The 25,899-nt window shown below is 35.9% G+C and overlaps 1 protein-coding gene across 10 annotated transcripts in view; it reads left to right on the top strand.

Moving 5' to 3' along the window:
- The window catches only part of Mbs (Myosin binding subunit), a 284,430-nt gene that overhangs the window by 236,075 nt on the left and 22,456 nt on the right, over positions 1 to 25,899 (top strand). For all 10 annotated transcript variants that reach the window (XM_081727797.1, XM_081727795.1, XM_081727802.1 and 7 more), the window contains one exon: positions 25,115 to 25,258. In XM_081727797.1, the coding sequence (XP_081583923.1) occupies positions 25,115 to 25,258 (144 nt within the window). The remainder of the gene's footprint in view (positions 1 to 25,114; positions 25,259 to 25,899) is intronic.

The raw sequence follows: 25,899 nt of genomic DNA, 5'->3' as shown, positions 1-25,899 counted from the left end.
TCATTAAATCTGTTTAAACAAATTGGTCAAAATGCTTCATCAGAATTTTAGAATGACATTAATTATGATGTTCCTTGTTTACTGACACAACAAAAATCACTTTATCTTCTCAAGTCTCAGTTCGAGAAACTGTCATTAATAGAATCCCCTTTTTTCTGCTTGGAATTCAGTACTGATTTGTGTGGAGTGATCGTATGGTTTTTAGTATTCCCAGTGTCAAACCATCGCACTATTCTCTATTAACCAGTTTCAGAATGCATTATTTAGATGTGAAAAACTATAATTGTTGCAAAAATAATTGGAGCGGCTGTGAGGATTGATATGTTACGCCCAGTGGCGTATTTGCGATTTTGTTCTGGGGGGGGGCTGTGGTAAATTTATTCCTGGAAATGTGAAAATTCTGCAAGATATTTCATTTACCTTAAAATAGTAAATAAAAATTTGGGGTTCTTAAGCCCGGAAGCCCCCTTAAATACGCCACTGATTATGACAGAGGGTTCAAAAGAAGATTAAAAAAAAAACATTCATGAGGTTGAATTACGAGTAAATACTATCAAAGAAATGAGAAAGAGAAAAATAATTCCACAATTAACGATACATAGTACCGTAACAAATGACAAACCGAGTATTTCTTATTATCTGAATAAGTCAGGTCTTCAGACAACTGTCCTGATAGCAGTATCAGTGATTCGATTATGTCAGCATCATGTATAAAAAGCTTATGTAGATGTATTTATTTTATACCAACCATACAACTCGAAAGTCAATTATCTGTGTCTAAACAGTTAAATATTTATATTTTGTTCATAATGGCAGATTGAAAAGACATTTTAAAATATTTTAAAAACGTGTAGTAAGGTAGCGTCAAGACTTTTTAATTTCTGCTACTTTATTTGGAGCATCGAAAAATGTTCTTGCAGTGTTACCAGTTACCACTATTACTGTTTTCCTCTCATTGCTTCAGCTAATCAACAATTAAACCCATTTTTTTCATGAAACTTATCCGTTTTTGTATTCTCCCTCTCATTTTCGTTATATTACTGATTGATCACACTGCTTCTAGTCCCTGTAAACAAAGCGCTGTATAGGGGTTCACGGTGGCTCAGTGGTAGAGCGCTTACATCTTGTAAGTGGAATCCCTGATTCTATCCCCGGCCAAGTAAGTTTGTGGTGGACAACATTGTGCATCGTGCTTCCACTTTCTCATTTCACTTATTCTTCCATCATCATTCATGTGCTTTAATCATCGTCTCCTTTAGCCTAACAGGCATAATCGTGGGACTTGAACTCAATGATTTAATTTCAAAGCGCTATCCATAACAAAGCTGTCCTTTGTGGAACCTTCATTTATATATATATATCTGTTATACCTGTAAAAATTGTTTAGGGTGAGTGCTGCTTTAAACACTTTAGCCGTAACGTTTACTTATGACGTTAGCGTTACCAGTTAAGCCTAACGACATAAAGTTTTCCACATATAAGACATCCCATTAAAACCAATCATTGTCAAAATGTACGCGAATGTATACTTTAATATAATCTATAATTTCAAGTAAAAGATGATATAAACAAAAACATATTTATAAAATATAGAACCATGAACAAACACTCAATACATCATATCAAAAACTATATAATTTGAATCTAAACAATCCACATAATACACTATTCTTTTTTCTTCTTTTAAACATTTTTACACTTTTGCTATGTGCAGGTATTTATTACGGCACTTACATCCGAACAATATCTTTGGTATATAATCTTCCCACAGGAATAACGAACTAACGCGGTACTGTGTAAAACTCTTCTTGTAGGTCTCGTCAAAAATTATTTTATCGATTTTTCTACAAATGACAGACAGTTGCCAATGTCATGGTTCATTTCACATTAAATTAACAGTAGCATTAATATAAGATGAATTGGAATACCTATAGCTCCACAATCCATGTGTAATGTTTTACAGATTAGCTGTACCAACGTATCATACGTTTATTCTTGTACAGTGCGTTCACGATTCGTGCGAATCGCGCGTTTTCATTTGAGATCGGATAGTTTACGAGATTCTCTCGAATGTGTTGCTACAATTACAAAGAAAGAATAGTTAATAAGCTTCATTTTAGGATCCTTGTAGAACGTTTCTCAATGCATTATAGACCTATTGGTAAGAAGTCAAAACTCTTTTTATCTATCTAAAAAGTGCATTTTGCTGTGTGTTCGGATTGCATATTCACAAATAAGCATTTAATATACGAAAATACTTCATAGTTCAACAATATCAGTAATATATTATAATAATAATAATAATAATAAATAATCATATCTATGTTCATAGAATCTCGCCACATTCTCATCGTATGGAAAAAGCCTATTGAAATATAAAAGGGACAAGTGCTAAAGTTACACCTTTTTGTTAAACAATTTTAAGAATCCCGAGGCGTCCGATTGTAATTTAAATGTGTTGAAATAAGACTGTTATTTAAAGTACGATATTCTGCAGTCGTTCAACAGGGATGTGTTTGATCACCCACCCGTAATAGCCTGGATCTTGCTCCGAGCAATTTTCAAGTCTTACACCTCAAGAAATTCCTGCCTGGTAAGCATTTTGATAATAATGACCAATTGCGGACTGCTGTCATACACTGGTTTCACTATTATAGCATCGGAATACAAAACTTGATCCCACGGTATTCCGGTGTATATGTTGAAAAGTAGTGTCACCTGTGCTACTGTATCACTGTGTACTGTATAAATCTTTCACGGACACTGTCTTCTTTCTTTACCACCCTGGGAATACTTAGTTTCTCGACGTGTCTCGTAGAAAGTAATTAGTCCGGGTGACTTTGGTCGTGATTCCGGCTTCGATTTCAGGCGGGACAACAGAACTTTCAGTACTAACTAGCATTGTGTGGTAATTTGGGAACTATTTAAATTAAGGGACTATGTACTCCAGTCTAGAAACCCAGCTGCAATAACACTTCTCACTTACTTCACGTTCAGCATCGGGCCAGTTCTAACACTTCGTTGACTATAGCGTTAATAATAGACCGGAAGTGAATCCCCTACATGTATTGATATATGTTTCTATAGTAAATTGATACTGTCGTCTCTTATTATTTTACGTCTGAAATGTAGCACAGCGAAATCAAAATAATATGCCAAAGCACTTTATGGATGTTATGTTATGGTGATTTCATCCTCATGTGAAACCAAGTGGAAATTGTATGATCTCAACAAACAGCAATCAGGAAATTATTTTGTAATGCGGTTAGCGTCAGTAGAGCGTTTCGCCAGCTCTGTAAGTGTTAACTACATATTTAACACAGTTTTTCATGTTACTGGATAGCATGCTGCCTAGTGGTACGTACTAAGCTGTTTTCTCCGTCCTAGGTACCGGTTCCTTAGAGTATCGGAGAATGATATTACATACTGCAAATCTCGGTTAACTTATCTAATAAAAGTAAACGATGAAAATTCACTTTATTTGGGCCAAATTTGTGGTGGTAGTCGAACATTGCAAGAGTTGTGAATTTGCATGAATTAAGAGGTATCGGACTCAAGTTTAGAAAGCTAATCATCATAATGAAGAATCCTTGGTCAGCGAGCCGACTTCGTAGAGTACAGCGCCAGGGAGTTTCAGTTCAACATACGAATCTTATTTGCTGCATTGAACTAACTCCACGGCTTAAAATAGTTTCTCAAACTTTTTTTCAAGTAGACTACTTATATTCAGAATGTTCTGCAAATCACCATACTCTTGTCCCTTCAAAAGCATTTTTTTAAAAGCATTTACAGTAGAGTATTCGGCCTTGACCATCTGGGCTAGTTAAAAGAAATCTTAATACAATGAGGAATTTTTCTTTTGGAGCGATCTACTAGACTTCTAACGCCTGTATTAATAGTTCAGAAAATTGAATAAGAATAGGTTTTAAAATAAAAAATATGTCTTTAATTTGTAAGTGGGGCATAAAGGGAGTAATTATAGAACTCCGTCTTATCCAGCTTATAGATAGATAGATAGAAAATTAACGATATTAGTGTCGAATCCATAATTTTCGAAGTCGCTGAGACGAACAGTAACACTTTCAATGCCGTTTAAATCCAAATTCAGTCCTGCGATGTCGAAACGTGTTCTTCCCATGCGAAGAACGGGTATTCTGCTAGTACTAGTATATTTACTGTATATTTTTAAAATAGTAAAGTGCACATTTTTTTATTAGTATTAATAGAAGAAAATACATACGTATTAGATTTTAAATAATTGAAATCGATCAAGAATATTTTACTATATATCCACATAATTATTTGTATTTCTATAATCTTTATCTTACTTGTTAAGATATTTATCTATATCAGATATAATAATGTGTCTATACCTGAATTCTCAACTGAAGTGCGCGATTTGTATTTGTGTATGTGTGACTTTTGAATTGATGATCAGTCTAAGAGGATCATAAGGGTAGATCTTGAGAACCACACTTTAGGAAATGCTGGCCCAATAAATATAATGTTCTTCGTCGCAGAAGGAAAACTTACGCATTGAATTCTATTGTGTACTAGGGGGCTTAGTAGTAGAGCATTCACCTCTGGTACTTGGGGCCACGGGTTCGATCCCAGCCCCCGCCAAGTGAACTTTGTGGTGGACAAACCCCGTGTGTGTGGGTTTCCTCGGGGTTCTCCCGTTTCCTCCCACTTTCTTCATTCCACTATTTTATTCATCTCTCACCATCACAGTCACCTTTAGCCTAGCCGGCATAATCGTGGGACGTAAAACCCAAATATTTTTTTTCTATCGTGTACTAAGCCAGTTAATCCATCTCTTCATAAAATCCTGGAGGCTTTCTATTGTCCTCTCCCCTTGTTCTGAGGTTATCCAGACTTTTATATTCCCTAGACTTCCAAGTAAGAATTTTATACATTACGAACATTACTTATGGGAATGACGTAGACACTTTGACTTCATAGTCCGTATAACGTTCGGTGACCTGTAGTTACCGGGATAACTCCTGTTCCTCCTTCCTGTTTGTCCTTCTTTTTCATGCCGATTATTTATCTCAAAAGTTTTGTTTTAGAAAACTCCTGATATTTTTCACATTCATATATTAACTAACTCACTCTATGGCCTATGGAACCCGGAAGCTCAATGCCGCGTTCACAAAAGCTCTCCACTGACTTCTATCCTTAGCTAACTGCATCCAGTTTTTACTTTATATTCCAATCTGCGAGATCCATCTTAATATTGTCCTCCCATCTGCGCCTAGGTCTTCCTAATGGTCGTTTTCCGATTGGTCTTCCAGTCAAGACTTTGAAAGCGTTTCTACTTTCTTCCATTCTAGCTACATGACCCGCCCACCTAAGCCTCCTAGACTTGACGACTCTAACAATGTTAGGACAATTATTTATATTTTTATAGATATTTGCATCATTTTTTCAATTAAGTAGCCATAACTATTTTTTTAAAAATAGTAACATATATTTTACACCATTAATTTAAATGTTATTCAGTCATCAAGTATGTATTTATTTTGCTGCGAAAAAATGTAGTTACTGCATATTTTTAATCGAAGTATTCGCGTTCGTGTATTAATTTACAGTAATACCCAATATGAAGTATTGATAATTACCTTTAGTTCAGGGGAAATATATTCAGCTTATAAGTATAAAGACTTTATATTATATTATTCCCACCATAGTTACTCACAATCAAACTGATGAGTGATGTGAACTCAGTATATACATCATAATCATAGGTATTTTGCCGTTACTGGCACTCACTGAGCTCAGAGAAGCTTCCATGCATCACGGTCCTTTGCTAACTCTTCCTGATGTACCAGTTTCCTATTCCATGTTCCAACCAGTTTCTTTTGCTCTTTTTAATTACATTATTATTCTTCCCTACTATTCGTAATAGATTCTCGCTCGTTTTGAATTCTATTCGGCTTATTTTCCCAATTCTTACCCACGCCCATATTTCAAAATCTTTTTGGTATTTGATAAGATATCCGCTTCTCTTGCAGCGGCGAAACTATTTAAGAGGTGGACATACGTCTTAATATGGGATCCGGACCATATAAGGTCCCACTGAGAACTGAACTCGGATCTCGTGCGCCTCGTGAGCTGAAACATTTCGAAAACCTCCAGTCGTTTTCGTCTCTTTTTACTAGTGCCTATGATTCTGTTCTGTAGCGTACCATGCTGTACACGAATTCGTAAGTAGTAATAGTAGTAGTAGTATAGCATCGCATAGCGCAGTTATCGCAGTGGCAATCCCAGTCTTAAATAGTTCGTATTCAACAATCACAAATGGGTTTCTTTTCGGCATTATGATTAGTCGCGATTTATATAAATGTAATAATATTTCTTCTCAATTGCATACCGAAATTCGGTTTCCGTTTCGGACGATCAGCTCTAAAGAGAGCAAACTTATGGGGAAAATGTCTGCAGATTCGTAATATATTGCCAGCGCCAATATAGAAACAATTTGTTCTTGTCATGGCTTGTGATTTGTGTCTAAATTTGTAGACAATATTAAGTTCTCAAATTAGAGAATACCACATATTTCATCCGGTAATTCCATATTTGCATTCTGGACGTTTTATACAACCATATTTGTATTAGTGACGTACGTTTCAGCTTTCACCAAAACAAGCAACTACGTCATTGAAATAAACCTCATTGTTTATGATCATACGGAATACTGCTTAGATATGTCATGTCTAAAGTACTGTTCATGTTACAAAGATATCTTCATCGTATGTGGGACAAATGAGATCTTAAAAAATACTTTCATTATATAATTGAATTTCTTTGTTTTGACTTCCATCCACAGGGGTCCCTTTTTAAGAAATACAATACAGATACATTATATGTAGTTTGATTCTTTGTTTTCAGCAGACACAATTAATATTAATACATTGAGAGTTGTATCTGAGGCATTTTTGTAAAGAAATCCCGGATAACTTTGAACATAATCTTGTAGTTCTATTAAAGTTAAATAATAGGAAAGATTTGATGTACTAGGATCTAAGTTCGTGGTGTTTTCTGTTCGCGTTCTTTCATATTTCAATAAATTAGGAGGTAAATAAACGGAAAGAGCAGGAAAATTAACGTCGTACGCAAGGAAAGGTAGTTATTCTGTGAATATTTATTTTTAAAAGTCGTAACAAATGAGTTTTGGACAATATTAGGCAATGTACTGTACTAATTAATTTAGTTATATATGCCATGCACGGGTGAATCGTTGAAAGCATTCTTCTGGGCTCACGAGACATGCATACTCATGTCCCACGCAGGCAGTAGGAAGAAAAGTGTGTGTGAAGGAATTTGCATTATCGAATAATATTCGTATGTGTTAAATGGCTTGGCTATACTTTGGCGTGGTGGGAGAAACAAGTTGTATAAATTAGAAATTTAAAAGTTGTATTGACTAAATAGAGCCTGAAAGTGTCGCTTCATACCAACACATTTGAAATAAGACCCGTTTATAATAATACACGGTAATAGGTTATAAAATAGCTACGTGCTTTAGAGAAGAGAGAATTATAGCACCAGATAAATGTGTGTTGTATGGATGGATACAGTGACCGTCTACATCTATTATTATTTGATAAAATCGTTGAGCCTCGTGACTCTCGTGTTAATAGAACACTTCGTTTTAAAAAAATAATTGTTCTTCGAATATAAAGAAGCCATAGAAATATGGAAGTCTTCTATGATACTGTGGCCTATTTGATTTCTGAACGATAACGATAATAATAACTGATAGGTCTCAGAAATTGTCACTCATTACTCTGATTTATATTGAGGCCTAACAGGTGATATCAATAAAACGGAGAAGTTACTCATTATTCCCAATTTTGTAGTAGTTACTCGCATTGGTATCAATAAAAAGAGAACTGAACACTAATCGTCTCGGCTGACCTCGGAGAATCCCCGCCCTTTTGAAGTAACCACACCTCTATTCTCAAGCCGAGTAACTACTCCGCGTTTGATATCAATAAAAATCAAAGACTCCTCTGTGATGCTAGTAACTTCTCCAAATTTGTGGAGCAAGTTAAATAGGTGACTCCGTGCGGAATATGGCAGAGTATATTATTGTTTTGCTACGTAGAAAAACTTATAAACTGCATAGAAATGTTGCAAATGGAGATTACAAAAAACATAGGTTCATGAAAGAAAATGTAGAGTAGTTAGCATAGCATTTTTTAAAGAGAATCAACCGAAATTTGGGGTGGTGCACTACGTAATGACGAAAATATGCTGGTTTTCTTGCGTTACGTGAGTGATCCGGGATTCCAGGTCTGAATGTCAGGGGATTCTGTTGTGGCTCACAGTACTGTGTCTATGACTACTACAAGTGTAATGGATGCGATTATTGCGAAATCTGAAAATTGATTTTTTCCGGAAGTGTGCGTAATATTTAAACAGCAACGGCAGAGTGGCAAAAACAATATACATTTCCGGGTGCTATCGGAGCACTTGACTATACACACGGGGCAATAAAGAAACCTAGTACTTTGGAGACGAATACGCTGATTGGAAGAGCTCCTTTGTGGCTAAGCGGTTAGCGTACATGCCTTTGGCATGAGAGACCCGCGTTGGATTCCCGGCGGGAGCTCATGTGGTTCGGATTCCACGTTAATCAGTGGGTCCCGTCTCATATAGCCTCGCTACTGAAAAGGACGTTAAACTCAAAATTAACTCAACTCAACGTTGATAGGAAGAGTGTATACATGAGAATGTATTTTTTTATGCCAAGGCGAATGGGGATACGTATGGTGTGGAAAACGCAATCAGATGGACGTGCTTTATGACGTGGCTGGCTGGACATTTTTAAAAGGTAACAAAGGGGCCAAGTGTCTGAATTCGTTCTTAAAGCCAAACAATCTACAAAGACCTTGGACAACACATGATATGCGCTTGTCGTGTTAATCTTGATATTGCTGGATTCGAATCAACGTCCATCAGCTCCAATAGGTTCGTTCACGGCTTCAGTGTTACTTTCTTTTTCCCATTTTATTATTATTATTATTATTATTATTATTATTATTATTATTATTATTATTATTATTATTATTATTATTGTGTTTTATTCTCGCTCGAATATTAAAGATTCTCTTTTGGATTTGTCTCAGTCGTAGATGTATTTGATATTTTGTTGCATTTCACTGTAATTGCCTTCAAAGCTTCGGCTTTCCTTCGTTTACTTTCTGGTAACTGTGACTTTGAAAGTACCACTGAAAACTCTTATAATATCCACAAATGCACTTTGATTGAAACTGTCGTTGCTACTTGCCCGTTCCATGGCGTTTAGGATACTACGCCATAGGTTAAAAACAACAAAATGACCGCGCGATGGATGGGAGAAATAAGTAATCATGTCTTTTATTGATACGACTCAGTGTTACGCGCAGAGGAAACGCGAGTGAACGTCCATAAATCTGGAGCAGTCTAGACCTGAGTAGTGGCTTGTTTTATTGATACGAAATTGAGGGAGGAGATTACTCCAGGTGTAGTTACTCCGATTCTCGAGCAGGACTTCTCAGGAGTAGTTACTTATTTTTATTGATATCAACCTTGTCTCACATTTTCGAATTGTTCTGCTAGATCCATCAAATGAAATAAAGTGAAATTTTTAGTTTACGTTCCACAGTTATGCCCTTTGCCCTTTAAACTAAAGGAGACGATTGATTAATGAAAATGAATTATTACGGAATAATTAATGGATTTAGGATGTGGAAAGGGAGGGGAAAATCCCAAGGAAACCTCACGGACAGGGTGTCACCCACACGAACTTGCATTGCCTTGATCGAAGCAGGAATCCCACGTGTATCAGAAGTCACCGTAACTCCCGGAAGAAGAATCAAGTTGTATCGTATTTTGAGTTAGCTAGCACACAGTACTAGCTGAAATTCTATTTATTCGCGCGGGAAAAATAAGATTTATGAGTACTTGAACAACTCCCCCTTTCAGGGTAGCTATTTCAGTGAAAGTGTAATGTTGAGAATTTGTGACGTCATCCCTTTTTGCCCACTCCTCATCCTTGTCACATTAATCCCAATAGGAATGGACTTTACGGCATCGGAAGTATCACTATTCATCTCTGCGAGCCGTAAAACTAAGAAGTGCACATTATATATCGTTTTCGATTATTTTTATGTGTCATACCTTCTCTCCCTCACCCCCCCCCCCCAGTACCGATAAAATCCTGAGTTAGGGCATGGCAGGGTCATGCAACAAAAATCATCAACCTCGATCCAGCGGTGTAGGAAGGGTTAGCCGTCAAACATTTTTACATTTCATTTAAATCAAAATTATCTTAGAATTAAGTATTCATTGCGGCTAAATCTGTAAAATTATGATTGCATTGATACTACATTTAAATACACAGTAATACCATTATTTCGTCGTCAAAGTAACAGAAACCTTTATCATAATCAATGGTGGATCTAGTCCGGGGCCACTAGTTTTGAAAGTTTATTGTAATCGTTGCCTTTTATTCTTTAATTGGACACTTCTAGAATAACATTAATAGTGGTGAGTTGTATATTTATATTAAACATTTATTTTCTCCGACAATTCCTAACTTGAATGTTAATTACATTTTTTTTTTTCAATGTAAACCACAATGTCTTGTGATTAGTCTGTTTTTTACCTACCGTACCTATAAATGCCTACAATTTATTAATTGCTAATTCGTACTTTGGTGAAAGGAAGATTCATTTTAAAAAAAATTCCTAGTTCCTGTTAACGAAGTGCGTAAATGAATTTCAAATTAAAATTATTTGCGTAATCTCATGATATAGTTATTATAGTCTGGATTCTCGCTGCCCCTCCTCCAGTTTTTACCTTCTACATCCGCCACTGATAATAAAGTATTTTTTATTATCGAGTTACTGGACTTCGTTTTCCGTGCTTTCTGAAGTTATCTCAAAATGAATCTTTCGTAAATATGTCGTTTCTATCCATGCTACTGTTATTTATTGACTTGATGTGTACGTATATAAACTGTGCGTGCAGTGACTGGACGTTTCATTGACTTCTATGCCCTTATTCCACTACTAACCTATAAATTACAAAACCACGTCGAATTAGTCGTTTGTTTTAGTATCGTACGAAGAGTGAGTTAAGTGTTTGTAATTGTGTGAGAACTAATAGTGTTGGGTGATGTATGTGTTTATGGCAAAATATTGGTTGAAAAATGGGGAACGCGTGTCGTCTCATTGCTGTTGGAGCTCTTTTCGTTTCAAATACAAGGTATGATCTTGTAGTTTTCTTTTAAACTTTTCTTACTGCCTTTAGTCAGTACTATGTTTCTGTGAATGCTTATAAATATATTAAAGCATTTGGTTCATTTGATAGCTAGCAAATATGTATGTTATTACAATTGGAGTTAGCTAAATAACAACGCTTGTATCAAATACCTGTGAATGGTGCACCACAATGCATTTAATAATAATAATAATAATAATAATAATAATAATAATAATAATAATATAATGTCTATCGTCAGATTTTCGCATAGAAAGGAAAAAATGAATGAAATCTTTGAGTTTTACGTCCCACGGTTATGCCGGTTAGGCTAAAGGAGACAGTGATGATGAATAATGAATGAAATGGTGGAATGAAGAAAGTGGGAGGAAACGGGAGAACCCCGAGAAAACCCACGCACACGGTGTTTGTCCACCACAAAGTTCACTTGGCGGCGCATAGAAAGGAGTCATCTAGAAGTACCAAATTTTGTAAACGGATAGAGCTTCACCAGATCTAAGCGCGAAGAAGGTGATATATATATATATATATATATATTTCATTTTCGACTTGCGAATGCAGTGTGACCACCCAACAAAAATATTTCGTACTAACCTATACAGAAAAAAGTAGTAGATCTTGTACTTTTTCCCAAAAATTTTATCTGCTCCCGTTTCATCATGACATTTTACAATATTAATATCTTATTAGAAGGTTTCTGGCAGCTCCCCCTTCCCTGTGGATGGGGGAGTGACCTACATTCTTGAAAGAACCTCCAATTTTATTTTTTTTATAGTCAAAAAATTCGATACAAACCAGGCCACCTCCGGGCTCCATAGGCTTACACCCCCAAACTAAAAATCCTGGCGGAATCACTGCTTAATTGTTGTATTAGAACTCACTGTAAAATCACTAAAATAACACAAGTATAGAGGATGTCGGGAGAAAACAAAAATATCATAAAATGGGCTTATTGAGAAAATTGAGTTCTAATCCGTTCTTGTAAAGTACCACTGTTAAAAAGAAAAGGCAGAAAAAGTTAACAGAAACAGTGAAATTTTCATTCATTGCCAAATTTTCATTAAATTTCTTTTTCTCTCCCAAATGTATTTATGAGAAAAAAAAAAGAGGTGAAAAGCACTAGATTTGTTGGTGAACGTACTAGAACACTATAATATTATAAAATGTACGATCCAGTACGAAAGTACTAGCAGTGGTCACACTGTGCGGACGTATGAAAATGAATGCGCTTTCTAAGACCACCTTGCCTATATACAAACCATATTATACTAGCTGAACCTGAGTTTTCTACTCAGCATCGTTCTGTTATGAGATGACCGTGAATCTCCTTCCCACTGTGCATGTCTCCTTACTCACACAAGTAAAGGATAGGAGACTCACAAAGGAAGTGAATTGGTATGTATAGATCTTGGAGTGAGTTTGTAGCAAAATTTGTAGAAGTAACAAGATATCGAGTGGAAATATTTTTTCTAATAAATCCATATCCGTCCGAGTACGCCTCATTGCGTCTCTTGAGGCCTTTGAAGTTCCCAGAATGCAATAGGTTTTGCCATTCAGATTTAAGTAATGCGCCTGCAATGTCGGTCAACCCGCCATACGTAACTTCTCATACTGGTTGCCTAATACGTAGTTTCGGCCTGCAACAATGTTAATCTTATGGGCTCAAATCGGCCCCTAAAATGTTGAATAGAACAATAACCACACGGTTTTTGAAATTTTGAATAAGAACTGGGCAGTATACACAAAATTTGGAATCGACCAGTGAAAACGGCACGTTTCTAGCAGTGTAGTTTTCGAGATCTCATGTTGAAAGGATTGGAACAAATATATAAACTTTGCTTTAGAGACAAACATATAAACCTAGCATTTTAATATATAGACTAGCTGAACTTGCGCTCTCTACACAGCACATCATTCGCATGTATATCTATAGCTGTCTCATGTATATTAAAGAAAACTTGGAAAATATCAGTACCCGAAATAAAATTCATTGCTATGACACAAGATACAAAGACGACCTCGATACACCATATTTCAGGTTAAATAAAACACAAAAGAGTTATAAATACACTGTGATGAAGATTTATAATCTTCTACCTACAGAAATTCGTGGTATGTGTAATAGAAACTTCGAGAAACACTGTAAATCTTGGCTCATTGAAACAGCTGTATATAGCGTTTTAGAATTTGAGAAAGAGTTAAAAAATAAAAAGTGACTAGTTATGTACTTATATATTCAATGTATATATTTTGTATAATCTCTTGACGTTGTCTATTGCAACAAATGTTGTTTAACGACAATAAAAATATTCTATTCTATTCTATTCTATTCTATTCTATTCATATGAGCATGAATCTCCTTGTTATTCTTCACATCTGTACATGTCCCTTTACAGACACAAGTGAAAGACGTCTTGATAAAAATTGGCAAGAGATACCATAAAGGGGAGATTTTGTCGATTACTTTTTCAATATCTCGCACCGTTTGCAAGATTTGAGCCTACTTCCGGTTGGAGTTTTTAATTCATGTATGACCATTGTTTCCTTTATTCTTGTATGCAGTATGTAAAAAGCAAATACATTATACACACAATTAATTATAATGTCAGTGATATATGGTGTTCATTGGGCAAAACACTCCAAACACAATAAAGATTCAACTTACTGTTAGAGTGGAGAAATGGCTATCCTTCGTTTTTCATAATTTGGCCATGAAACAAACACCTGAGAGGTATGCAACCCCTATATACAATTATGTGGTGTTGGAACGTATAGTGTGTAGGATATGATGCTTTAGTTTTTTTTTAAATTCAACACTTCCAGTGTACCCGTAAAAATGTAATAAAGAAACAATGGCCATGTTTTTTTTTTTTTTTTTTAATATTCAATTAGAACTGGAAAATCTACACAAAATTTGCAATCGATCAGTGAAAACGTCATCTTTCTAGAGCCTGTAGTTTTCGAGATCTCATTGTCGAAAGGATTGGCCACAAACATAAACGCCCACAAACGTATAGTTTAAAAGAACTCTTTGCATTGATTATGGAAAAGACTTATTAAAATACAAAGGCTTTGAACAATAATTTAACCTTTAAACTACGGAGGTAATTTATCTTTAACCTTTAAACTACTTTTAAAGCGTTTTCGTAAGAGTTTACAAAGAAGTCCATTTCTTCACTCCTATTTATCGAAGACACTTGAAACAAAATGTGTTACAAAAGTTATTGTAGTACCATTTCGAAATCGAAATATCCGTAGTTAAGACAAGAAACAGGGTACTTTTAAAACAAAATATCCCGTAATTTATAGGTTAAAAAAATAAACGTTATATGAAAAAAGGTCTACTTAAATAATTTATTTAAAGTACACATAGTTTAAATTGTTTCTGTTAAGCGTGAAATCACCAATAACCGTAAATCAAAGTTTATAGGTTGGAGCTCAGGCGTTTTTGTTACTATTGTAGCATTTTAATAGATAGATTGTGAGTATGTAGGCTTACATAACAGCATAGGGTAAATACTTGGGCAATAAACTTGCTCTCTTTGTCTCTAGGCAACAACAAAGCTCAGAGGATGTTTTTATAAGTTTTGCTCGCATTACCATTAACTCGATGAGTGTTATCAAGGACCTAAAATGAGTAGATAAATATTTAAGGTTATGAATGCCACGCAAAGAACTAAGTAATTATGGATTTATTACACAGGTATTTAATTGCGCACGTCAGTTCTTCTCCGATACCAAGCATTCTAACGTCCTATAGCAACATTTAAAACAAAGCTAGACCATTCATAGAGATAATATGTAGTAAGTGATGTGATGCCTTTAGCATGGCCTTTCTCAGATTGAATATTTAGTGTTCTCCCGCCTTTGCTATCAGAGGTCCGTGTACAATTCTCTGTATAGATCATATGGTTCGGATCGCATTTTAAATCTATAATAGAAATGGTCCATAAACGAACAATTTGACCCAGGGAAAGAAAGAAAAATAAAAATTATCCCATAAAGACATTTAGTCCGGGGGCTACGAACTGATCATTTTAACGAAATTTTTCCAGGCTCTTGTTTTCCGAGTAGAACTATACCCCACCATACAAAAATTCTCAGATCAGTAATTACATTCATTCAAGAGCAGGATGATTGTTAATTGCGTCGGTGCATAGCTAGGTGTGACTTACTAAAAGACAGCAAAGAATATGATTTATTTATATATGTATTTTTGTTCTGTTAGCTGAAAACTTCAAGGAATATAAACTTGACCAGAGAGAGAGAATATATTTTCTTAATATCGAATAATGAAATGAGGTGTCTTTTGAATCAATCAGATCGTATATGACGTTTACAAAAACTTCTCTTGGAGGGAGGGGGGTGTTATTCAAACTTCTGTCAGTTCAAGAACGATCCAATACGTGATTGTTTTTCCAAATCCTAGTTTAGCTGTTTTCATACAATCTTGATAAGCAATTCTTTTAATTACTTTTCTTCTTAATAGCTAATGCACTGTTGTGGGAAGTCGGTATCTCAAGCTAGCCAATTAGTTTAAGGCTTTTGTTAATAATACGAGATGAAAGCGGAAATAATACCTTGAATAAAGGCTGTAGTCGCTTCCTTTCCACCGAAAATGTTATTTCATACTCAACAGGTTTGAGATTTAAAGCTGCAAGCGATATATAGTTCAATCAGTAAGCCACTTTCATGTTATAGACAACCTAAATTAATATGCCACTTAGCTTTAGAGGCCAAAGATTATGGTAATTGTAAATCATATGATAAATAATTGGAGAGATGATGGGAACATTGAAGTAAACGTGAGTACTCTGTAGAGTAGAGTAGAGCCGGGTTCCTACTGCTCAGGTAAGTCAGGGAAAATGGTAGTAGAGTAGAGCCGGGTTCCTACTGCTCAGGTAAGTCAGGGAAAATGGTACAGGTCAGGGAAATTCAGGGGGAAAGACTGAAAAATCAGGGAAATTTTATAAAATATATTTTTCTAACATTAATTGTACACCAATTTCAGCTTAGCCAACAATTTTAATACCTATTTATGGAAGGTAAGTAAAATGTCCGTTTGAGCAATTGATTACTATTTGCCTCTATAGAATAAATGCTATATAGTCATTCTTTATTTATATGTCAACGTCATCCGACACCTGTCATGGAAGTCAGGGAATTTCCTGCCAAGGGTCAGGGAAAGTTAGGGAGAAGTCAGGGAAATAGATTTCTTTAGAGGGAACCCTGTAGAAAGAGAAAGAGAAGAAAGCTCTTAGAGAAAGTGGTAGTTTTTCTTTATTTTCAAAAAAGGGATTTTTTTCTCGGTCTCTCTAAAATATATATTCCCCGGAATAAATAATATATATATATATATATATATATATATATATATATATATATATATATATATATATATATATATCACACAAAATGTTTTCTGTTTTACGGGACGGAGAGAGGAGAGGGGATAGTCTTCTTTTTCCTTCTTTCTTTTTTATAAATTTTTCTTCAGCTTTTTTTCTTTTAAATGGCTTTCCTATCTTCTTTACCCTTTCTTTCTAGCAGGGTATGGTGGCAGAAAAGAGAAGAAGAGGGCGAAGAAGAGGATAAAACTTTTCTCTTCTCTCATGGGAGGGGAATCTACCGGGTTCAGACCTTCCGAAACCCTATCTCAGAAACACCATACCCTTTTTTCCCATTACTTTCTTCCTCTGTTCTTTTTCTGAGACAGAGAAACTAGTAGAGAGAGAGAGTGAGTGAGACTGAGAGACTGAGACTGACTTAACACAGTGTCCACAAATTCTGCGTAGCTTGGAATCGAAATTTCTCGGCAGAATAAGTCTGTGTCATTAAGCTACCGGTCTCATATTTATCTTTACTTTTTGTGAATTATACAAGGACTTAAGCTGTTATTCTCTATGATCATGCTTCATATTATCGCAAAGGCATCATTACTCTTGAAAAAGCAGATAATAGAAATAGAGTGAGTTGGCAACCTCGAGAAGCACTTTTTCTCACGCGACTTCCCAAAGAGACGTCAGTGTACGACAGCAGGCCGGCGAGTGCAGTTGCAGTTGATTCTGCGATGCGACAGTTGTTCCGTCGGTAGTGATAGAAAGAAGTCATGGCTTATAACAGTGGTTACTCGAGTAGTGGAAGTGGCGGAATGTTGCCCCGTAGATCCCAGGCGTATCCTAGCCTTAGTTCCTCATATAATACATCCGGAACAACTGCTCGTAATATTCCAACACGAAGTGCAAGTTTGTATGTTCCTGGTCAACATCGAATGTCACGGCCAAGAAGTTACGCCGAAAGATCGAGTGCTGGTAGTGGACTTTCATCAATGACTCCTTCATACAGTTATGGTTCTCTTAATACATTGGACCCAAATCTCAGCTTAGGCTCTTACGGAAGCAAACCTTTTAGTATATATGGCAGTGCATATAACTATGGTTCTCCATCCTCATCATATACCAGTGCAGGGACTTCAGGTTACAGCCTACCGATACCAAGTGCTTTGAGTGGTTACTCTTCTGGTAATTACGGACTCTCGTCTAGTCCAACGTCATATTCATCGTCTAGTTACAGTAGCTCCCCGACGTCTAATTATTTGTCGTCGTATACGCCGTCGTCCAGCGGTGGAGGAGGTTCTTCATACAGACAAGCAAAGACCCCGCGTTCAAGTTCTTCACCTAGGACTAGCGCTAGTCGTCCTTCCTCAGGGTTGAGTTCTCTTGCGACATCACGATCCAATTCAATATCATCTTTGAAAAGTGATATTTCAGAAGGCTATGCTGTAAGATATTACTTTCAATATTTTTTTAAAAAGTTTTTCTATTCTTTTTTTAATGCATGTAATTAGGAACTGCGAAAATCATAAACTTATATGGTAGTTTCGACCTGACTGGTAACGAACTCTCCAGATTAACTCTGCACTTGAATATAATACGTATAATCCCTTAATTTCCGTCAGTCTGTAGTCTAATAAAATCTCGCGTTTTATTTTTGATAACTTCATGATATCTTATATATTCATTATGGGACAAAGAAATAAAGAAATGGGCGTGATCTTTGAAGACTTGTCGCTAAATTTTCCTAATTTGATCGAAATAGAAAAATGTAATCTTTCTGTTCTACGTTTCACGGTTATGCCGTGTAGACTAAAGTAGATGCTGATGATGAGAAATGAATGAAATGGTGGAATGAAGAAAGTGGAAGGAAACGGGAGAACCTCCCCAAAAAAACACGTACACGATGTTTATTAACCACAAAGTTCACTTGGCGTGAGCGGGGATGGAACCTTGATCGAAGTAGAGCCCGACAAATGGTCGGTCCCTAATGGTAAATGTCGAAAAGTGATCCCCCCAATAGCAAAGTATATTTCAATTTTCGATTTTTGCGTTTCTTCGTTGCGTGCTTTTCAAATAACTACAAAGATTGCTACAAGCAAGCAAATAATTTTCACTATAAAAACATTTAAATAATGCGAAACAATTTTTTAAAAAATAGCCTAAAGCTAACCATTTGATTCAAGTATTATATATCGTAATGAATTTTATAAAGGAAACTTCCGCGAAATGCATGTGTAATTAATAGAATCATATAGCATTACGCTAAAACATCTTACTGTGTATTTACATGTTTTGAACAGAAGTTGATGTAAATAAATTGAAATATGTAAATAACTCAAGGAAGCATTTCTAAAAAAATGTAAAATACATGCGTTGTTTGAAATATGATTAAAGAATATTTCCTGTTTCGTAATGTGATGAAAATACGTAATTTTGTCTGTTGCTATTCAGGGAGTAAATACTTATCAAACAACTCGAGATAATTTCGAGGAGATTGCGCGTTTTTTCTTTCCTTTCTTTTTTCTTCTTCGGTGTTATTTCGTATCATACGCATCCACGAAGATAATTTTTCAAAGTTTTATCACCTTAGATAATCAAAATCAATAAGAAAGCAATGCTTATTGTGTGCGTTTTCAAAGCAGGATAAAATTCGTAAAGAAATCAAACTGTTTTGCCTCTCACACCAAGATACAGTGACGCAATTTCACTTGAGGGTACGCCATGTATTTGTGAATAGCCAGACTTATTTTTTTCTTTTTCAAAATGACCATAATGACTTGATTGGTGATGGAGTCAGAAATACTCAAAAAATAGTTACATACAACATGAAAACTACGAAAGCTGATATGTTTGTTTTTAGTTTTGATAAACTATCTTACAGATCCCAGTTGTAACATACTACCATTTTACACTTAAAAAGAGAATATAAAAACTCACTCAATTATGCATGTATGTTAATCTGTATTGTATCGTATTGCAATTTGATACGCGTAATCTGATAAACCAGTGGTTCTCAAAATTGTTGTTACTACGACCCACATTAAATAATAATATTTTGTGGCCCATCTACTTTTATCCAAATATACTTTGATATTCTTTCTCAATAACTGTCGTATGAAATTATATGCATACGAAGAGAGAGTTACTATTCCCAACTCAATGCCCTATTCCGTGACAGATTTTGCCTCACCCTCTTTCTTTCCATCCTAACACAAAATCTGTAGTGACTGTACGACAGTACCAGACTTTGAGTAACCACTTATTCTTCACCTCATTAACAAACGCTTTCCATTTTCATTTTCTGAATAGTATTTCACAACATATGTTCGTGCATCAAAATAAAATTTTCAATCAAGGAAAAACTTCTCGCGGCACACCAAAAAAAAAAACTTCTTGTGACCTACACCGATAAACATTGTGATAAACCATGCTGTAGAATGAGTGTGACTGGGAGGAACGATTAATCTTACCCCTCGACATGCCAGTTTCACGACTGTGAATTTAGAATGACGTTTTAATAAACACCTGGTTGTATAATTTTGCCATTAAAAATAGGGTTGACTAGTTGAGAACTTAAAAGAGATTTACCTGCCCGGACATTTTCAGTTCTATGTCGTCATGGTAATGCATGAAATGTTAACTTTACCTATAGAAATTGTGTTAGTGAAGAGATTTTTCACAATATTATAGCAGAAATCTTGTGCATTACTGCCATGTCCTGGAATGGTAGTATTCAGTGCTAAAGCAGCCCCCCCGTGCTCTTTTCCCCCCTGTCTTTCGTAGTTTATTGAAATATAAATAAAACTAAACCCCAAATCAACTTTCGCGGGTGGAAGTTACTTCATTTCCTCACAGAAAATACAATTTTCATTAATTTGTGAAATAATAGAAAATTAAATCTTTCAGTCTAATGTCTTACGATTATGCTCTTTAAGTTATGGGAGACGGATGATTAAAACAAGTGAATGATGATGGAAGAGTTGGTGAAATGAAAGTGGGAGGAAATGGGAGCACCCCCGAGAAAACCCGTGGACACTTTGTTGTCCGCCACAAACTTACTTCGCTGGGGTTGGAACCAGGAACCTCACACACCAGAGGTAAGCGCTGTACTACTGAGCCACCGTCCCCGCGTTGAAAATGGATATGGAGCTCGATGTCCATATCAAACATCGGGCTCGATGGAGCTCGATGTTCATCAGTCCCGCGCCATTTTTTCATTGTTTCAAAATACGTAAAACTGCAAAAAATAATAATGAAATTGTTCTGCTGTTGTAATAGATAAAAAATGTTATTTGAGGGAAACATGGTAACCTAGTGGTAGTGTTCATCTCTGACAAAAAGAGCTCTTGATTCGATTCCAGCTCGTGTGTTTCTGGTGGAGAATATCAGGTCCAAGAGTTTTTCGTTCTTTCTTTCTTTTATTTTTTTCGATGCCCTATTTATTTATTCAACCAATTTTACCATAATAATCCATTATTCACTTGCGATTAACATTCGTCTGCTTAATAGTCCATACAATAGACCACGCTATATTGATAGTAGTATGTTAAGGATTTTTACTGTTTAGGAGAATAGTAATCGTTTGCAAACCCTCGATCGAACCAGGCAAACTCGCACTAGAGGAGAGCGCCATCTACCTGAGCCACTGATACTATTTGCAAGTTTTTCTTGAATATTTAGCCACCAGGGTGTAGGACGTTATAATTGATTTAAACTATTCCTTAGTAATGGTAAATATCTCGAAAGCATTACGGGAGCTCAGTGGTAGAGCGCTTACCTCTGTTGCGTGGATCCCTAGTTCGATCCCCGGCCAAGTAAATTTATGGTGGACAACATAGTGTCCATGGGTGTTGTCGGAGTACTCCCGTTTCTTCCCACTTTCTCATTCCATCAGTTCTTCCATCATCATTCACTTTCTTTAAGCATCGTTTCCGTTAGCCTAACGGGCATAATCGTGGGACGTTGAACTCAAAGATTTCATTTTCGAGAGCATTATCCGAGCTTCTTCGTGGTTGTGTGGATAGCGTGCACGCCTTTAGCCGGGTTCGATTCCTAACGGGAGCTAACATTATTAAGCTCTAGGTCCACGTGTCATGTACTCTCGTTATTGAAATAGATGCTAAACTCAGATCAAATTACTCCACTACATAGTGTTTTAACGTATTAGAACAGTATACAGAGAAATTTTAATATTACTGTTAGAATTCTGCACTGTTTTGAAAAAAAGCTGCACTGTTTTGAAAAAAAGATTTTAAAAAAATAAATAAAAAATAAAATGACGCGTAAGCGCTGTATTTACTTAGACAGTAATTCTGTACAAATAATAGTGTAGTTTAAATTTCATATTAATTACAGCAAATTAAAAAATTAAAAATAAAATTTGAGTAAAAAGTATTACTGATGCATGTTACGAAACGTTAGTTTTCGTGGCAGATTGAAAATTACACATAAAAATAAAATATCCCCGTGTTGAGAATCATTTATCATAACCACCACAACACACTACACAGTGACTAAAATCTTTATTAGGGGCCGTGGTGGTTCAGTGGTAGAGCGATCATATCTAACGCGCGTTCCTAGTTCGGTACCAGCCACCGTTAAGAGTGCTTTCTGGTGGACAGACAGCGTGCACGTTTGTTTTGTCGGTGTTCTCTCGTGTCCTCTCACTTTCATAACTTCATTATTATCACCTTTCTCATCATAATTGCCTCCCTTATGCTTGGCGCTTAGTCGTGGGACGTTAAACTTGGAAATCAGTCTTAATTAAAACTACTATTGAATCGTAATTTCATGCGAAATATGTTGGGTGCTTCAGGCCCGAAACCAGCCAGAGGTTTGGGGGGTATGAATATATTGGGGGGGCAAGTCTTCAAAAATTACCTTAACAAATATCTAAATTGTATTTTTTGTATTGAAGACTGGAGGGGCCACGAAAAGTTTAGGGGGGCCAGGCCCCTTCTAGCCCCCTTCTGGTTGCGGGCCTGGGGTGCTTCTCCACGGCAATACCCTTCACGCTAAGCAAACAGTGTTATATGGAGTGGATGATAAAGTAGCAGAAACTAGAAATAGGAATTATTGCTGTTTGTCCATCATCATGTTAACATGATTCAACAATGATTCGAACACGCAAACCTGAGTTTCAGAGGAGTGGTCTACGAAAAAGGTACCCGTTCATCCAGAGCTGGAATCCGATTAAAGAGAGAACACTTTACCATTTCTTGCAAAAAGTTACCTTTTCTAAAATTCATTCGAATAGAAATCAAAAGTATCGCTTAGTTAATTTGTGTAAAGAGTTAATTTGTGTAGTAAGTAAATGTATCTTATGTATAATAAAAGTAATGCGGTCCTTTAGCACGTTCCAAGAAATCTCACTGTGTTAAATTTTTATAGCTAATTATTGCATTTCTACCTAACGTATGCTGGAGTGTCATCTTGTACCCTAAGCGTAATCGCATTTCAATAGTTCATCGTAAAATGGTTAATCTTGGTCACGTTCCACTATTCTCGGAGTAAAATTAAAAAAAAAAAAAAAAAAAACGACGTGTAGAGGGAGACGTGTTATTCTTCGCCACATCGTGAGTATTGCACTGAGATATCCTCTATAACTAGCCTCAGTAGTGAAACTGTAATTATAGAGGACGCCTAACATCCCCTCTTCTAAATGTCAATTCGTTTCTCATACTTCGTTTCGAATATAAATACTGAATTTCTCTTCTTTGAAGATATAGGGGAAAGTCGGATAGTATCGGACAGCGTATAGTATCGGACAGTGTATAGTTCACTATTTTCGGAACAGGATGGCGACACTCTTTAGCCACGTGTTAGTAGTTCTTTGTGAGGGAAGCGTGGCGCCAACATTCTGAGATAGTACGTTGAAAGGTGTATATGTGGTGCGACGATTTGTAGTTTTTGTGCCGTTTGTGGTTGCACGTACTTAATTTTGTCGGCTAATTACATAAGCAAAGGTGTGTGAAATATGAATTTAAGTAGTTGTACATTTTTGTTGTAGTTTTGTATCCTAATTGGCATTATATCATTGCCTACATTGCAAGACAAATTATTTCAGGACTCTTTATTATCATGCACGTTGGTCGGGTGGTATCGGACAGCAATATTCGAAGTTTCAATGCGAAATCTTATAGTTCTAGCCGGGAAAGATTATTATTCTTTCATGAAGAGACACCACGATTTAAGTTTGAGGTGCGCGGAACCTACAAGTTTGCAGCGGGCTATAGGATTCAACAAGGAGCACGTTGGTATACTTTTTTTTTTTTTTTTTTTTTGACACTCTCTGAACTTATGAATAAATATTCTTTTAAACCATCGAGAATGTTTAATTCTGATGAAACTGGTGTGTCAGTAGTTCATGAAAATCAGTTAAAAGTTGTGTCTATAAATGGGAAAAAGCAGGTACGGAAATAACATCTGGAGAAAGAGGCAAAAACGTAACAATTCTTCTGTGCATAAACGCGTCAGGTGATCAATGTATCCCTCCATTATTTGTGTTCCCAAGAGTAAGAATGGACAAAGAACTTACGAAAGATGCTCCCGAAGGAAGCCGTATTTGATGCTAAACCAAGCAGTTGGATCAGCCAGGAAGTCTCTGAAATTCGACGGTGAAACAAAGACTGATTGCATAATTTGTGGGGAAAACTTTGATGGGAACTGGATACAGTGTAATTCGTGCAAAAGTTCGGCACATGAAAATTGTGCAAGTCTTAAGAGAGATGCATTTTATTATAAATGTGATATTTGCAATACAACATAACAATCTGTAGTTTGTAAGGTATGTAAGAAGACATGTAAGGAATCTAAGAAGGTAATAACAGATCTGTCCGATATAACCCGCCAGTTTTTTATATCTTGAAAAATTAGACTTTTACATTTTTTTCAGTTTCTCTAAATTATGTAGTAAAAGTGAAATATGGTTTATATAGTGTTATAAAGATATGTATGAGGATTGCACATATGAGGTTTTTATTTAATTTCTGACCATCATAAAGTTGTTACATCACATGTTCCTTAAGTGTCCGATACTATCCGACCTTCCCCTATATACTTTTTAGAAATACATCTTGTGGTAAACAGTCCTACAATAATTAAATATATACTGAAAGCTACTTACAATTGCGTAAATTGCTGTTATGAACCTTTTAGCGTATTATTATGAACTATACATCATATCAGTAATACAGTACTTTATTTTAAAAAGTTCTGAGGTTTTACAAACGAAGACAAAAAGAACAATATTGTGTTTGTTGAGACAGTACTTAATTAAAAACTAATCACTTAGCCACAAGCGGAGAGTAGGCGACACAGTACTACTGCAGGTATTTCAACTAGTTCAGGATACCAAATGACACTATCTCCTGTCAGGATACGAAATGCAACTTATGTAATACTTACCCAATAATATAGTAATGTGGTTATTAGATAATTATTAAAGTGTATGTATAGGTAAAAGAAAGTTGAATGTGAATTAAAAGCAATTTTACGTTTGTTAATTTCAGAGTGGTGGAGACAGGTCGGGTCGCTCGTCAAGACTAGGATCAGCGTCATCAGGTGGTGGAGATACAGCTGCCAACAGCCACCCTGAAACCCCGTCTCGCTCAGTTAGCACTGCCAGTGAAAATGGAGAACTAGATTATAAGAAGGTGAGTTGTCTATAGAATTCAGTAGTCATACTGCGTTTGAGAAACATGCTGTAAATATGTAGAAGTAACCAAAGATAAAAAGATTTGATTCATTCAACTTGTAAATAAGGTCATCCTTTACTTACATTTTTGTCGTCAATAAGGTATGTACCTATCAACTGGGCGGCCCTGATTCCCCGATGGAGACAGGAAATTTTTATTGTTCCAGTGCGGCTCTTGAGATTCACCCAACCTCCCTAAAATGAGTACCTGGGCGCACAGGCGTCTCTGGCGGGGAAGGCAAGGGGAACACGTCCCTTCCCCCGAATATTTTGTGCAAGAGGTAAAATGGATTAATGTTGAAAGTATTTAGTTCTATATCGAAGAAGTGAAGACAGGCAAAGCAAATGAAGGTTATATACGTTGTTAAGTATTACATGTAATTGAGATGTACGATTGACGTGTGGCACTTTCAAAGAAGAAAAAATGCTAAACTTCGTGGTTAGTCAAAATAGTCTTGGCTCGAAGCACACAATTTTCTCATTACTCAACCAGTAATGATTGGATTTCGTGAAGAAGGAAAGCTGGAGAACGTACAACAATGTATAGAAAGTTGATCTACAAATAAAGAAGATAAATCTACAAAACAAGGAAATATAAGA

Source organism: Thermobia domestica, chromosome 10 (assembly GCF_964235325.1).
Source record: "Thermobia domestica chromosome 10, izTheDome1.hap1.1, whole genome shotgun sequence".
Taxonomy (NCBI): Eukaryota; Metazoa; Arthropoda; class Insecta; order Zygentoma; family Lepismatidae; genus Thermobia; species Thermobia domestica.
Note: the sequence above shows the minus strand (reverse complement) of the source record. Positions and strands in the feature narration are given on the sequence as shown.